Here is a 15,811-nt window from a genome sequence, read left to right on the forward strand (position 1 = left end):
CTGGTATCCTATTAAAAAGATGTTAATATACTGAAAAACTGTAAATAAATTTATTGCGAAAAATGTAACTTTGCCGGATCTCTTGTATTCCGTATAAACATCCTAAGTTTAAGACTACCGAAGCGAGTCTAAAGACTTGCCTCGGTAATCTAAAAGGTTAGGACGCTCGTACAAAATACGCATCACTAAGACGCTGCGTGAACGGCATTCACTGCATCAAGAAAGTCAGCTGCTTACCGCACGTAAATACATGCTGTTTTGTATACTGACTTACAGTGTTTCTTTCTTCGTGTGATTTTCATTCGCCAAATAATCAATCATTTGTAATTGTTAGTAATTAACTGATAAATCAGTTTATATATTATATATATATATATAAATTTCTCGTTTTATTAAGTAATCGAAATGTGTCAATATATTGAAACGTGATACATTTTATAAAAGAAGGATCTCATCGTGGAAATGTGTAACTTGATATGTACGTACTTAAAAGACATTTAATATTTGAGTGACGAATGTAAATTACAGTAAATAGTTGTATCAAGCACTATTACGGTGCAACTAAACTTATCTCTCAGACTGTTTCAAGAAGCTGGAACAAAATAGAATCGTTTGTTACAAACTGTTTCTTTAATATTAAAGAATTGGGATCCGTTTTTGGGTTAATACATTAAGTACTTTACCCAGAGATTGGACAAGATTGCGTAATTTAGTCAAATAAATACCAAATTTTATATTTAAAATATCGAGGATCACTTCTTTTAATTACTTTAAAATTGGAATAATTTATTTGGTAATTTATTTTAATTAATCTAATTTAGGATAAGTTTATCTTTACTGCAAGCAGTTTTATTACTTTAGTTATTAGTAAAGTTATTTTGGGAAATATTTGAATGGATTTTAATTGAATTTTGAAATTGATGGAGTTTTTGATAAAGCGGTAATGGATCAATGTTTAAAGATAAACTTCGACAGTTAATCATTAAATCTGTTACTACTTTCTTTGTCAGCGACCGAGTTTTTAAATCAACGAGTTCAGTTTGGGATTACTCTTTTGTTTAAAAATAATTAATAAGATCAAAGATCAAACCAACCAATAATGAAAATTAATTCACCTTTAATAACTTGATTTCCACAGATACTTTTTTTAAAATTTGAATACAAGGTTGGTCCTTCTGATACAGAGAGTTTTCGCATGGCTAATTGTTCACTGCTTTTATACTTTAGTAATAACAACCTTCCGCGCGAGTTTCTTATCACTTCCTATTTAGGAATGCAACATAAAAAAAGATGGGGAAAAAGATTTTTATCTATGCAAAATCAAATCTAAAATCAATATTATGGTGTCTGCTCGTGCCGATATCATCATTATTTCTTGACGAAACATGAGTTGCTATTAAGCCTGATTATTATTTGAGACTTTCTTGTATTGTTCTTTTTTATTTCAAGACTAGTTATAATTTGTTAATATTAAATGAATATAGAATCATAAATTGCTGATTTTGTGTTATTAATTTTAGAAAGAATTGCTTAAGGATATCGTCACATCTACAAGATAATAACAATTTTATAATTGAGATAATTATAAGTTTTTAAAGTGTGTTTGACTTACGTTTTTGTTTTAAACATTCATAACTCTTTGAATGCTAAGAAGCGCGGTCGCGTTTCTCATAAGACTTCTTATAAGTATGTAATAAATGTTACAAGCGCGATAGCGCAGATAAAATTGTTAGAGAAATTTTTAAAAGTTAAAGAAATTAGACAATAATTGCGTGCTACAAATATTATAACGTTTATTGACATACACTTAAGTTTAATAAATATTTTAGTACATCGAATTGTAAAAAACGCTCTTAGAATTCGACGTACTAAAATAATTGATTGATTTCTATGTCAATAATAATTTTATAATGCTTATTGCACATATATATTGTCTAATTTCTCTCTTACGACATTTCTCTAACAATTTTATCAATGTACTATAATTAAAAAACAATCCGATACTCAAAGGTTTCAATATTCATTTTAATTTCATTATTCTAATTTATAATTTAATAAAATTATCATATTTAAAGTATGTGAAAGACAAAGAGATAGTGTGATAGAGGGGAAAAGTAAGAAGAAACATATTTTTATAAACGTATAAATGCGTCCGGTCAGTGTTCGCCCGGCGCGTAAAGTCTAACCGTGAGCGCCATTCTTGTCTGTCTCCTCTACGCGACTCGTGATACGCTAATTATTTCTTATTATAATTTGAAAACAAAATTTCAGACAAAATTTTGGCAAAGGAAAAATCGTCTTAAAATTAAATCAGGAATATGATACTTTAAAGACAAATGTTTATCCTGAATTACCATGTATACTTTTATCAAGTAGTCGCTTATTTTTTCTGGAATATTGATTGTAGTATACTGGTAATCGCAATATCTGTTAATTCTTCATAAATTGTCTTCGACAAATCTTGAAAATTATCATGTTGACTATATTGATAATTTGTATTTAAATATGTATGTAGATATAAAAAATCTTATCTTTATACTCTTATCTACGATAAAATAATATTAAACTGTAAAAAACTGAAGCATAAAATGTTAAAGATTTTTAAAGAAACGCACCGTGAAGAAAGATTAAAACCGCAAACTGAAAACGCAGTTTAGATTATTTGTTATTAAAGAATTATTAGATACATATACAAATAAAAATTTGAATGTTAATAAGTTCATATAAGTTTCTGTTATATTTTTATTTAAGAAATAATAATACCAGAAAATTGCATTATTTTATTCAATTCAAATACGTATTTTTTTCAAAAAAATATATGAAACCTCTACATTGCATCAATTAATAATACAAGCATAATATACATTTCCTACAAACATTATTGTATTATTTTTCTTAAAAAATAAAATCGAAGTATAAAAAACTATATTTCAAATCTATTATAAACCTTTATTTCTTAAATATAAAAAAAAATTATAAGTGTTATATATATCTTTTTATTTTTATTTAAAGAGGTTTCTCTATTCCAACCCAAGTGATCTCTAGTATTTTATTTCAATTCAGTAAAATTTAATTACAAAGAATTAAAAAGAATTAAAAGTATAAACTGAAAAAAATTATTTCAAATAAATTTTTACTGTAAAAAAACTTAGTGCTGCTATACGATTAACAATACAAAATACATAATATGATCACAAAATTACCTTTTTTACAAAAAAGTAAAAAAAGGTGTTAAGTATACGCGCTGGTATATGTGCTCTTGAAGAAAGAATGACTTTTTACTCGAAACTTATTCCAAATCTATTTTTCGAACTATCAAAGTAATAATAATTTTTTTTTTTAATATGTGAAATCTTTAAACAATTCAGTGAAATCAATAATATGAATATTAAATATAATGAAATATACGACAACTTTATTAATATCGGATAAATATTCGACACTAATAATATTAGACACAGTCAATAACTTTATTAATATTAGCTTGTTAGTATCGATATATGTTAAATTAATTATTAATTAACAAATTATTAATATACCAAAATAAATATTGTAAAATTCAATAATAATCTTAAAACATAAATTAAAAACAATTCTTTAACGCTCGTATAACTTTCAAACAAATTAATAAATAGTATCTCAGATCAACAATTAAACGAGCTATAATTATATGTGACAATATAAAATTTATTTTTTCACAATATAATTTTTCACGATACGTTTCGACTATACTTAGTTCTCATCAGTCGCAGAAATATAATTACTCCATATAACAAAAATTAAATTACCATATTTAGATCATCTCAACTTCGATTTTCAATAGTCAGTATAAACGCAATTATATTATATTAAATCAATTTATTGAATAATATTGTAAAACATAGTAATGATGAGTCATAATCCAACCAATTCGTCCGCGAGTTAACAGCGAGAAAGGGCAGTCAGTGTACGTGAAAGAAAGTTTCCTGTAAAATTACAAATGTAGATTGATGTCAAATTATATAAAATAGTTGTACGTATATCCTTAATACTATTGATAGATAAAATATTCATGAGGCAAATACACATAATATATCTTGATGAGTTAGCAGTTGTCTATTGCGATTGCAAAGTAAAAAATGCGATTGATGACGCGTTTAAACTCTCTTGCAATCAAGATCTTTTATCATGTGAACAGTATCCGACTCTAAGTCGGAGGTATAGTCGAACCGTATCGTTGGAAAATTATATTGTGAAAAAATAAATTTTACATTGTCACATTTAATTATAGGTCGTTTAATTGTTGATCTGGGTTACTATTCATTAATGATCATTTCTATATCTAATCATCATTTTTACAGTGGATCAAATTTGTTAGGTTAGCGACGATTTAAATTTGCATATATGTGATAACTGATGACTTTCGTACTGTGCATAAACATTTTATGCAAAAAATAATTTAAGTAATAAAATTATAACATAATTTATATTATAATTTAGTTTATAATTAATTATGATAGAGAACTTTTCTCGTAATAACAAAACTATTGTATAACACCTAAGATTTTATTAATAAAATTTATTTTATAATTTCTATCATATGTACGAGACATATGTACAGACATTTATACGAGAAGTAGCCCTGTTTAGGAAGAGAACTGGAAGGCGTTGCACACTATAGAACCGGGGATAGATAGATAATTTGTATCATCACTTTAATTTCTGTTTTAACAAATTGTTACGGAAGTTCGTTACAAATGTATCAAAACTTCATACGCGAAAAAGATATGTGAATAATTATATCGACGCAGGGATTAAGTCTACGCAGTTGTGTACAAACGCGCGCACCTATATGAATAAACAACCCGTCATACTAACCTGTATGTGGCTGTTACACCTTATACATACATTCGTACAATGATGTAGAAGAATGATGAAGAATGTTACGTTACAATTTTCTTTGTGTGTTCATATAAGTTTACCGTTATGGACAACCTTAAATTTAAGATCAGTATTTAACATAACGTAAAGCGTTTGTTTTTGTGTGGTGGTCATTATGCAAAAGTTTGTGCTGTAGCCATTATGATAACAATATATTTTCAAGGAGCAATGCCAACAAATGATAACAATCTAGCTGTATCGGTATATCGATACAGCGCTAGCGGAACCGTAAATAAGTAATGTCGCAACAAACGAGTGCCATCTGCAGTTTAAAATGTGAAACGGACATTTCTGAAGGCAATGATGATGATAATCTTAATGTGACATTTTCATATTTCGAATTTTTCCATTGCGATATCTCTGTTCATAGGGTACGTAGAAAATAAAAGCACTTTTATTATATAATATAATCCCAAATTGTCGATTGAGATCACTCAAAAGAGGATCGATTCAGCCGTTTACTGAAAGATTCGATAATCTCAGGTGCAATACAATTCGCCGGTTCGCATAAAGACACGATCTCGTGCTAGTTACATTTGGCATGAGACAATACCGCGTCTCTTGACACATTATTTTAAATGTTCCAATTTGATGTACATATTTCATTCGTTAAATGTTAAAAATGTAAACATTCAAATACTTTCGTACGTGTGTATATTTCTCAGGTAACAAAATATTGATAGTCTGTTAGTAAATTGTCAGCAAATTAAAACAAAACTGGTGACATACTTGTCCACAATCCACAAGATCTAATAGCAGGCTGTCATCAGAAACTAAACAGATTGGCCTAAGAAAATAATTTTAAATTGTTTTATTAAAAGATATATTAAAAATATACAAGGTGTCCCAGATCTATTGGAACACCTCTCATGAGCATGAGGTAAATCGGATTAAACTCAGTCAAAAAATTATCTACCATTTTGCAATTTATGCAAAATATCCTATATAGAGAACCCAACAAACCTTAAATACAAGAAATAAACGGATATCACCTGGCGGCAGTCCTGCAAGTATTTAGTGACAACATAGATTCTATTAATAATCTAACAGCATTGCGACAGATATATTTAATTTCTGTCAATAATTTGTTGTCAGAATATACTCCAGATTTGTTTCTTTTGTCAGTCTGTCATTCAGTTTTGTTAGCAGATTCTGTTACATTTCCTTCCGTTATTCCACAGCGTTGTATATATATGTCTAATCAATAGATCAATTCTGTTGCTATTCTGCTGACATAGAGTATATAACAAATACTTTAAATTCTATTTTCGACAGGTTTGGCTTTATCTGGGTTTATTATAAAATAGAGATAATTACTTCAAAAATAATTAACGTTAATAAGAAAAAAAGAGAAAAAGAAGGAAAAATAAGAATTAAGAACATTAATAATATTAATATATTGTAAATAATGATTACCTACCATCACTAAATATTACAGATTTTTGTCCTTCTGCACGATGTTTTGAACCCTCTCTTTTTAGAACACCCACAGGTACCATCACCGCTGGTGGTGGTGGCAAACCACCAGCTAATTGTTGCAAAGGTGGTACAGTTGAACAGTACTCCATGGGATTATTTGGATTAGGCTGTCTCTCCTATAATCATTTGTCGAATACTCATAATATCAACATTTGTTCAGTTCCTCAGCAAACATTTATTAAACAGACATACATAAAGAAATATGATTCTTTTTTATACTTAATATATTTTTACAGTAATATTGGTAAGAAAAATCTCTATAACTCTTCAAAGGACGAAAGAAAGAAAAATCGATAAATTTTCAAGATTATTTTTAATATTATGTTGATATTACAAAGATTATTTTAAATGTCTTGAAATAATTATAAATATAAAAAATTATAAGTGTAAATATAAGTTATAATTATATTACAATAAAATAAGATTCCTTACATTAAAACAATTAACAAATTACAAATGGGCCTTTAGGAATCGGCTTTGTAATAATTGCGCGTTTATTTTGATTGATCTAAAACAATTCTCTATAAATATATTTGTCAAACATTTCGGCTAACTTCTATCAGTGAATGTATTACATAAAATCCATAAAAATCTTCATTCTGTTGTTACACTTCGACATCAAGTAACCAGTTAATAAGCTGGATGGTCAACGATATTTGATCTTAAATATAACAAATAAATATTAGAGTCGAAAAATATTAAAAAACTTACAGGAATTGCTGTGGAGATTTACCTCAGAAGTATGTCAAATAACAAATTAGTCCTAATACCATAGTTATTGTAACGCAAATTATTTTTCTCGTGAATTAAAATTTAAGACAAAACGACGATAATTAAATAAATATAATATATATTATATAAGTCGATAATGTTCATGTTGCAGTATCAATCGTCGTAATGAAAATGTATCATTTTTAGCTGTAGGCTTTTAATGGTCGGTCAAATAACAAAAATATGAAAAACTAAGTAACTCAGTGTCTTTGTTTAAATTAATTCCACTCTTTTGTCGTTTGATGTTTATCATTTCTGATGTTAGTCTTTTATTGTAGTTATGTTCTATGTCTAATATTTGAATGTTATTCCAATCAAAATTTTAGTTGTGACGTGTCCTATGACAACCGAAAAATAGGTTTCATTTCTATTAATGTCATTTTTATATTCGGAAATCCTCGTTTTTAATTGTCTACATGTTTGTCCAACATAAGACGTGTCACAATCATTACAAGAAATTTTATACACAATGTTCTTTTTGTAATCTGCAGGAAGAGGATTTTTTTGCGCTTTTATCATTAAATTGAGTTTGTTAAGGCTAAAAAACGAGAGTTTGATGTAGTATAATATCTTTGATGATATTTTTAAATTTTTCGGAAATAGATTGTACATATAGAATTATGAACCAGTTCGATTTTTCTTTAAAAATGTCTTATTTGTGAAATTATTATTCTTTTTGATGGTTTGATTGAAAATTTTTTTATTTATTAAAACTTTAATTCTTTCTCGTGTTATATCAAAAATGAAATTTAGTGGATAATCGTTATCTAATAAAATTTTTACCACCTGTTCCAGGTTCTATTGATGGAAATCCGGATGTGAAATTAAAAAAACTCTATCAACCGTCTCTATAACAATTCCTTTTATCGAGTGTTGAAACTGGTAATTAAGATACTATATCTCCCAAAGAAAGATGATATATGTCAAACTTGATGATATTGTTTTTAATAAGAATAGTGGTATCTAAAAAACTGATAATTTTATTGCCAATCTCACATGTAAATTGTATTCTAGGATGGTAAAAATTAAATTTTTGTAGTACAAGGTTGGTTTCAGATGAAGGGATAGCCATAATATGTCATCAACATATCTATAATAGAAAAGGATATCAAAATTAAGAATGTTCAACACTTGTTCCTCTAAGTTCTGCGTTACAATATCGGCTAATATTGGAGAACCCATAGATGTGAATTTCTGTTTGTAAATCTGGTTATCAAACGAGCAATATGTCGAATTAAAAACAAAATCTATTGCTTTGAGAAATTCGTTCTTTGGTGTGTTACATTTTTTATAGATAAAGTTCCATCTACTTTCAACACTTCTCAAAGCTAAATCTATGGGAATGTTCGTAACAGAGAAACAACATCTAAAGATATTAAAATGTCTTCGTTTAGCTTTTTATTATTAAATTTGTTCACAATGTCAAAACTATTTTTAATGTTGCTTGAAGAAGTAGGGATACTTTTTTCAATTATTTTATGTAGAAACGTAGAGAAACTAAATAATGTACTGTCCGTAGATGAAACAATAACTCTTAATGGGTGTCAAATTTTATATACTTTTAGGACCCCATACACTCTAAGCAGTAAGCCGTCGCTAGTATTAAGTGAATGATATGTAAAATCAGTGATCAATTTCAAATCCTTCCATCTCGCAAGAATATTCTTCAAGCCATTTGTAATTATTCTAATTGGGAATTTTCTAACTACAGAATATATTGAATCTTGGAATATTTCCTTCATCTTAGTCATGTATTTATTTTTATTCGGGGCAACCGTAATATTTCCTTTATTGGCTTTTGTGAGAATGATATTTTTATTGTCTTTTAGAAATTGGAAAGCCGATTATTTTAAATAACAAATCTAAGGACTCTTCCTATACAAAACAAATAATAAAAAGTAAAGGACAAAGTAAGAGTCGACACATTTCTTTGAAATTAACCGAAGAATATATTACAATTAACAGAGATAAAATTACATAAAGCAAAAATAAAATTAAAATTAAGAAAATAATCACAAGTTACAAGTTTCGGCTACCGGATTAAATCCTCTTCAGACATTAACATAACGAAAAAACCGTAGTACAAAATCAATTATCGCAAATGATCGCATATTCAATAGATTCACAGTTCAGGTGAGTCTTGATGTAGAGTTCGACATTATTTCCGTACGATTGAACAGTCAAATGTATTAAAAACATCTTGGCAAAGCTCTAGATAAAAAAGATAAAATAAAAACTTCTTACCAAAAAAATATCTACGTAAATAAATTAACAATATGATTGGAAATGTGACCGTTTATATATATATTAAAACTTAAAAGCGCCTTATCCCGAGTGTTAAGATGTTGAACTACTATATAATATACATTCATTTAAATTGAATTAATTTTTCAGAATTAAAATTGCGAGCCGATGAAATTATCGGATTCACACAATCAATCTGATAATCCCCCCAAAATTTCCCAAATCTTAAAAAACTGTAATAAACTTATTGCGAAAAATATTGCCTCGGTCGGGAGTCAAAGCCGGATCTCTTGCATTCCGTGCGAGCGTCCTAAGCCTTTAGACTACCGAGACCTTAGCAACATTCTTCGCAATAACCGATATGTACAATATAGAGAGTTACGCATGTATAGGCGAGCGTTTATAAACAATATGATTAGAAATGCGTTTATATATATTAAATTAACATACCGGAAATTTAATAAAAAATAAAAACTCACCAGAAATCATGTGTAAAATATTCAAACGAGCGTGTCCATAAAGGAATAAAAAACTTTTTAAAATATATACAGAAAGAAAGAACGCAGATGTGTAAGACAGACATTACGTGTCGATTATTATGTACGTTCAGTAGTGCGGATCAATTATTTTATTTTACGGACCGATTATTTTATTTTATCAAAAACCTTAACCTGAAATTTCTTTTATTATTTATAGAGAAAATGTTGTTGTTATTGGGATGATTTCTTATGTAATGCTTGTATTTGATATTTGCAAAGATTATGTTCTATGTTTTTAATAAATTCAAAAATTAAAATTTTTTTGTTGTTAAGTGACATTGCAAAATTGTTGTCTAATTATTGTACCACAAACAGTGAATATCGAACAGTGATAATGATAACAGATGAAAGATTTAGAAACCATTTGTTTCTAACAGTGCAAATAGAAGGGGAAGGTTTATGATCTAAAAAAAAGGAGATATTATAATTTCCTTTTTATTGGGAGTATAAATAAGTTTCCGCCGTTTGACAAACAATGGCGCTACCAGTATGTTATAGTTAAAATTGTCAGCTGTAAAACGTCATATCAGCATCTGTGCATCAGCATCTTATATCTTTTTTCGTGCGAAAATGTCGAGTTTTGAGCCGAATAAGCATCATTTGTGGGAGCTTTTGATTTACTTCTTTAATTTGAAGAAATCTGCAGCTGAGGCGCATCGATTGTTTGTAGAAGCATATGGTGAGGGTGCCTTAAGTGAGAGAAGTTGCCGTGAGTGGTTTCAAAAGTTTAAGAACGGTGAATTTGACGTCGAAGACAAAGAACATAGCGGAAGGCCGAAAGTGTACAAAGACGCGGAATTGGAAGCATTATTGGATGAAGATTCGTGCCAAACGCAAGAAGCACTTGCACTTACATTAGGAGTGACTCAACCAGCAATTTCACATCGCTTAAAATCGTTGGGAATGATTCAAAAGCAAGGAAATTGCATTCCATATGAACTGAAGCCGAGAAACGTTGAATGCCGTTTTTCACATGTGAAATGCTGCTTGCCAGGCATAAACGAAAGAATTTTTTGCACCGTGTAGTCACTGGTGATGAAAAATGGATCCACTACGATAACCCAAAGAAGAAGAAATCATGAGGACCACCTGGCCATGCTTCAACATCGACAGCCAAGCCGAACATTCATGGGAAAAAGCTCATGTTGTGTATTTGGTGGAATCAACTAGGTGTCGTTTATTATGAGTTGCTCAAACCGAACGAAACCATTACTGAGGCTCTCTACCGAACACAATTGATGAGATTGAGCCGAGCACTCAAGGAAAAACGCGCCCACTACTACTCCAGACACGACAAAGTTATTCTTCTGCATGATAATGCTCGTCCACATGTTGCGGCGCCGGTCAAAACCTACTTGGAAACACTCAATTGGGAAGTTTTACCCCACCCGCCGTATTCATCAGACATTGCTCCTTCTGATTACTACCTGTTTCGATCGATGGCGCATGGCCTGTCTGAGCAACACTTCACATCATGTGAAGATACCAAAAATTGAGTCGAATCGTGGATAGCTTCAAAAGATGAAGCGTTTTTCCGATGCGGTATCCGTATGCTGCCAGAAAGATGGGAAAAAGTAGTGGCTAGCGATGGACAATACTTCGAATAAAACATTAGGTACCGTTCTTTCACAATAAATGCTCAATTTTTGATAAAAAACGGCGGAAACTTATTTATACTCCTAATAGTATAAATTTTGTCGTCTTCTATTGCATTTCCATTCTGGTTATCATTTACAACATAATGTATGGGAGCAATTTGATTAAATTCGTGTCGTTTTTATCTATGACATAACCAATCAATTTTTTTATTTATACGATTAAATTCTTTTTTATAAAAATAATTGAGTGCTATTGTCTGTTTTTGAAAAAATCTTTGTACGATGTCAATAGGTAAGCTACATTGAATATTTCTTACGAGCCAAAGAATTCGATTTTGAACAAAATTAATTTGCCTATTATTATGGAGTTCTAGATTTAAAATTTTAATGTTGTTTGTTTTTTCTTAAGATTATTAAATCTCGACCCCTGTGATATTGCAAATGGAGTTTCATGTTACTTAGCCTATAAAGATGTAGTGGTATTATTGTCAATACAGCATTTAAGAAATTTCACTTGTGCTTTCGATCTAATTTGTGTTAACTAAAAAAAAATTTGCGTTACAACAACTATGGTGTTAGGACTAATTTGTTATTTGACATTTCTGAGGTAAATCTCCACAGCAATTCCTGTAAGTTTTTTAATATTTTTCGACTCTAATATTTATTTGTTATATTTAAGATCAAATATCGTTGACCATCCAGCTTATTAACTGGTTACTTGATGTCGAAGTGTAACAACAGAATGAAGATTTTTATGGATTTTATGTAATACATTCACTGATAGAAGTTAGCCGAAATGTTCGACAAATATATTATTTATAGAGAATTGTTTTAGATCAAAATAAACGCGCAATTATTACAGCGCCGATTCCTAAAGGCCCATTTGTAATTTGTTAATAAATACATTAGGTTATAATTGTATAAAAAATGATAAATTATATTAAATTATACTAAATTATTAAAATTATTTTAAGTATTTTACACATTTGTTCCCCCCGAATAGGTTCCCACCTTGTAGTAGTCATGGGGCGAGCCGCGGAGCGCTTTAGGGTGTATGTAGTCTAAACGCTCCACAGCAATGAAGCATAAAGCTTAATTTGGCCTGTTAACACAAATATGAGGTCTTTGTTGCAAACTAAACTGATGAGGTCAAAATTTATCACATAAAATGCGCGGATGGCGTCCTAGGATTCTCGGGCCATGGCAGGTGGGGCTTACGGTCGCCTGCAGTTCCATTCGCTCAGTGGTGGGCTCGTGAGCAACCAACTAACAGGAACCCAACCCTCCCCCTAAATTAACTATCGTGCTAGCTACCGTGCCAGGAACTGCGTGGTGCAAAGGGAGTTGCGCCCCGGATGGTGCCTCCTGGATACCGGGCGACCTCCAGAAGTATATAGCTAAGTCCCGGGCTCTGCCCTTTCGCGGCTCTGCCCGGGTGAGATTGCGCGAACACGATATTTACAGTAAGTCAAGTAAGAGCGTGGTCGGCCTTACTCAAAGCTAATAAAAGATATCGCCCTAAATCTATCATGCATCCATAGAGGGCACCTTTGTCCTTGATGCACTATTAAGATTCAGTTATTGAACTTTCTTAAGAGAATCACATTAAGCGCCATGAGTACCAAATACGCATCACGCTATGAAGCGTGTTCCTCACGTTGTGTTTCTCTGCATTCACTCGAAAGGTCCAAAATGTCACAATTAGCGGCTGCTAAATATATTAAAAAGTCGAGATCATTTGTACAAAAGTGAGTGCAGCGATATAATATGGCAAAAAATGTCGATGATTACCGGAACGTGGCTCGATATGCAAAGTAAACAAAAAAAGACGATAAAAAAATAGTGAATCTGTTTTCGCGGAATCCTGGCTTGACTGCGTCAAGGACAAGCAAAATTGAAGCAAAAAGATTTAGATATATCGTATGAAACTATTCAAACCTATCTCAAGGCTAATAACATGAACTCGACCACGCTCTTACTTGACTTACTGTATATAACCTTATATGGAACCGAATAACAGAGAATTAAACACAACTGACATTAACCAATTCCTTCAGGGCGTAGCTTCTCTCAAAAGTGAACAACTGGAGAAGGAAAGCACAGCGAAGACGAGTCTACCTAAGACTCGACCTCGCCGCCAGACGCTGATACAAGAGGGAGAAAGAGCAAGTTGCAAAAGTCGAAACTCTAACTTCCTCTAACGTCTAAGTCTCAGCGAGCGGTGGGAAAGGTAGTGGTTAAAACATGATAAGCCGGAGCATTACACCCCCAATCCGACAGATAATCGCCCGGGCAAGAAACCCAAGGTAGTAGATCAAGGATCGTATACTCAGATGACTAAGGATAATCAAGATGGTTCTCGTAACAAAGGGCTACCCTAAAACAAACTGGGCTACAGTGAGGTAGGCGAGATCAGGAAACTGATGACGCGGCGCATCCTCGAACTTTCCTTCACTGGAACCTAGGAGAGGAATCGCAAAGTTCATGAATTATGCCAATCAACAATTGGTGAACTAGTTGAAAAGCCAATCCACCGATTTTAATATTGGATACTCTGCATATACTGCCGGCCAGGGAGCTACCCAAGCGACGCCGAGTAATAGTGTATCTGAAGGAGCTAGATTTGGCTATCGTAGAATCCTAGATTTATCAAAGATGTTAAGCGTCCGGATTGGCAGTAACTGGCAGCCAATCATGAGAGTCATTCATTAGTATTAAAAATGGCTAAATAGATGATTGGCGAATCTCACATTCTGTTAGCAAAAAGCCATTTTTGATAGGTTTTCTGGTATTTTCGCGATACTGACATAAGCCGGTCGCGCTTTTCTGATAGATCTAGGATTCTATACTGTCGAAAAGGCTATTAAGCTTCTCGACAAAACACTGGTCTAGGCGCCGAGGAATCGGCGTGCTTCCCTGGAGGTCCTTAAGATTGACCTACAATTACAAATCCTTTTGTGAGCTGGGTCAAGCGACTGTAAAGTTGCTCGACAAAGAACACAAAAGGGGACGACTACCAGGAGGAGACCGCTTGGAATTCGCGGGTCTCACACTACTAGTAGTACAACTGAACTTGCATTACAGCAAAGAAACGTTCGGCGATGTTCTAGCCAGAAGCATGGCTGGGATAATAATAACACTTATTCAGGAATCATGGTCTGAAAAACACTGTTAAAGGTCTGAGTGGCTGCAGAGTTATATATAAAGCAAACACTCAGGACAAAATAAGGACCTACATTGTGATCAAAGAACTAAATGCTATCGTATTTTTATATCACAGCGACGACATCAGTGTGGTACAACTGAGACTCAGCCTGGACAAAGTTAAATACATGAACATATTAATAGAGTCACTTTACATGCCCTACTACTCCCAAGCAGCACCATCACTGAAGAAAATTGAAGAGTCAGTGCTCTACGCAAAGGAAAAGAGGCTCACACTCCTCTTGGGCTGCGATGCTAATTTTCATCTAGAGATCTGCGGAGAAACATAGATTATCGATATTTCGTATCAATATGAACCGAAATACGCAATATCAATATAGCACTATATTAATTAGAAATGATTCGATATTCGAGAATATCGTTACATTTGCATGTTTTATTATATAAAGCAGGGACTTGGACCGAACCGAAATCGGAACCGAAAACCGTTTTGAAACCTTTTTTTTTTAGTGAACTAAAACCGAAACCGTACCCAAATTTTGTATAGTTTATAATATCGAAACCGTAATCAAACTAATAAAATTATATGGTCTTTTTAAGTTTTTTTTTATAATTCTTAATTTTTAATCTTTATCCTTGTTCTTAATCTTTGTTCTGCCCTTGTTCCTTCGTTTAAATCACCAATGTTCAATCCAGTATTACCATCGCCAGCTCTCTTAATAACCAGAATGTAAATACCTCCAACACCTCATATGATATAAAAAATCTGGCGGGATCGCGAGACATATTTAATGTAAACTTTTTTTAAGATGCTAGCATTTTTTTTCTTTAGATCTTCCTCACCAACATGTTGCAAGAATTCATTCTAAGTCAGGACATTTAAGAATACATATGTAGACTTTATGTAATAAATGAAATCTATCCATAAGAATCAAATTATTAAAAAAAACTGAAAGAAATATACCTAAAATAATATTTACGTAGTTTTATTCAGAGTCACGTGATCAATTGACGCCTCTTTTCGACTAGGCTCTCTAGATTGAACTGGTAAACTCTCTCTCTCTCTCTCTCTCTCTCTCTCTCTCTCTCTCTCTC

The 15,811-nt window shown here is 31.6% G+C and overlaps 1 protein-coding gene across 1 annotated transcript in view; it reads right to left on the reverse strand.

Annotated features, from left to right (window-relative positions):
* The window catches only part of LOC108748841, a 144,132-nt gene that overhangs the window by 32,474 nt on the left and 95,847 nt on the right, over positions 1-15,811 (reverse strand). Inside the window, exon 6 of the mRNA XM_018487213.1 lies at positions 6,341-6,515. Within this exon, the coding sequence (XP_018342715.1) occupies positions 6,341-6,515 (175 nt within the window). The remainder of the gene's footprint in view (positions 1-6,340; positions 6,516-15,811) is intronic.

Source organism: Trachymyrmex septentrionalis, unplaced genomic scaffold, assembly GCF_001594115.1.
Source record: "Trachymyrmex septentrionalis isolate Tsep2-gDNA-1 unplaced genomic scaffold, Tsep1.0 scaffold247, whole genome shotgun sequence".
NCBI classification, from domain to species: domain Eukaryota; kingdom Metazoa; phylum Arthropoda; class Insecta; order Hymenoptera; family Formicidae; genus Trachymyrmex; species Trachymyrmex septentrionalis.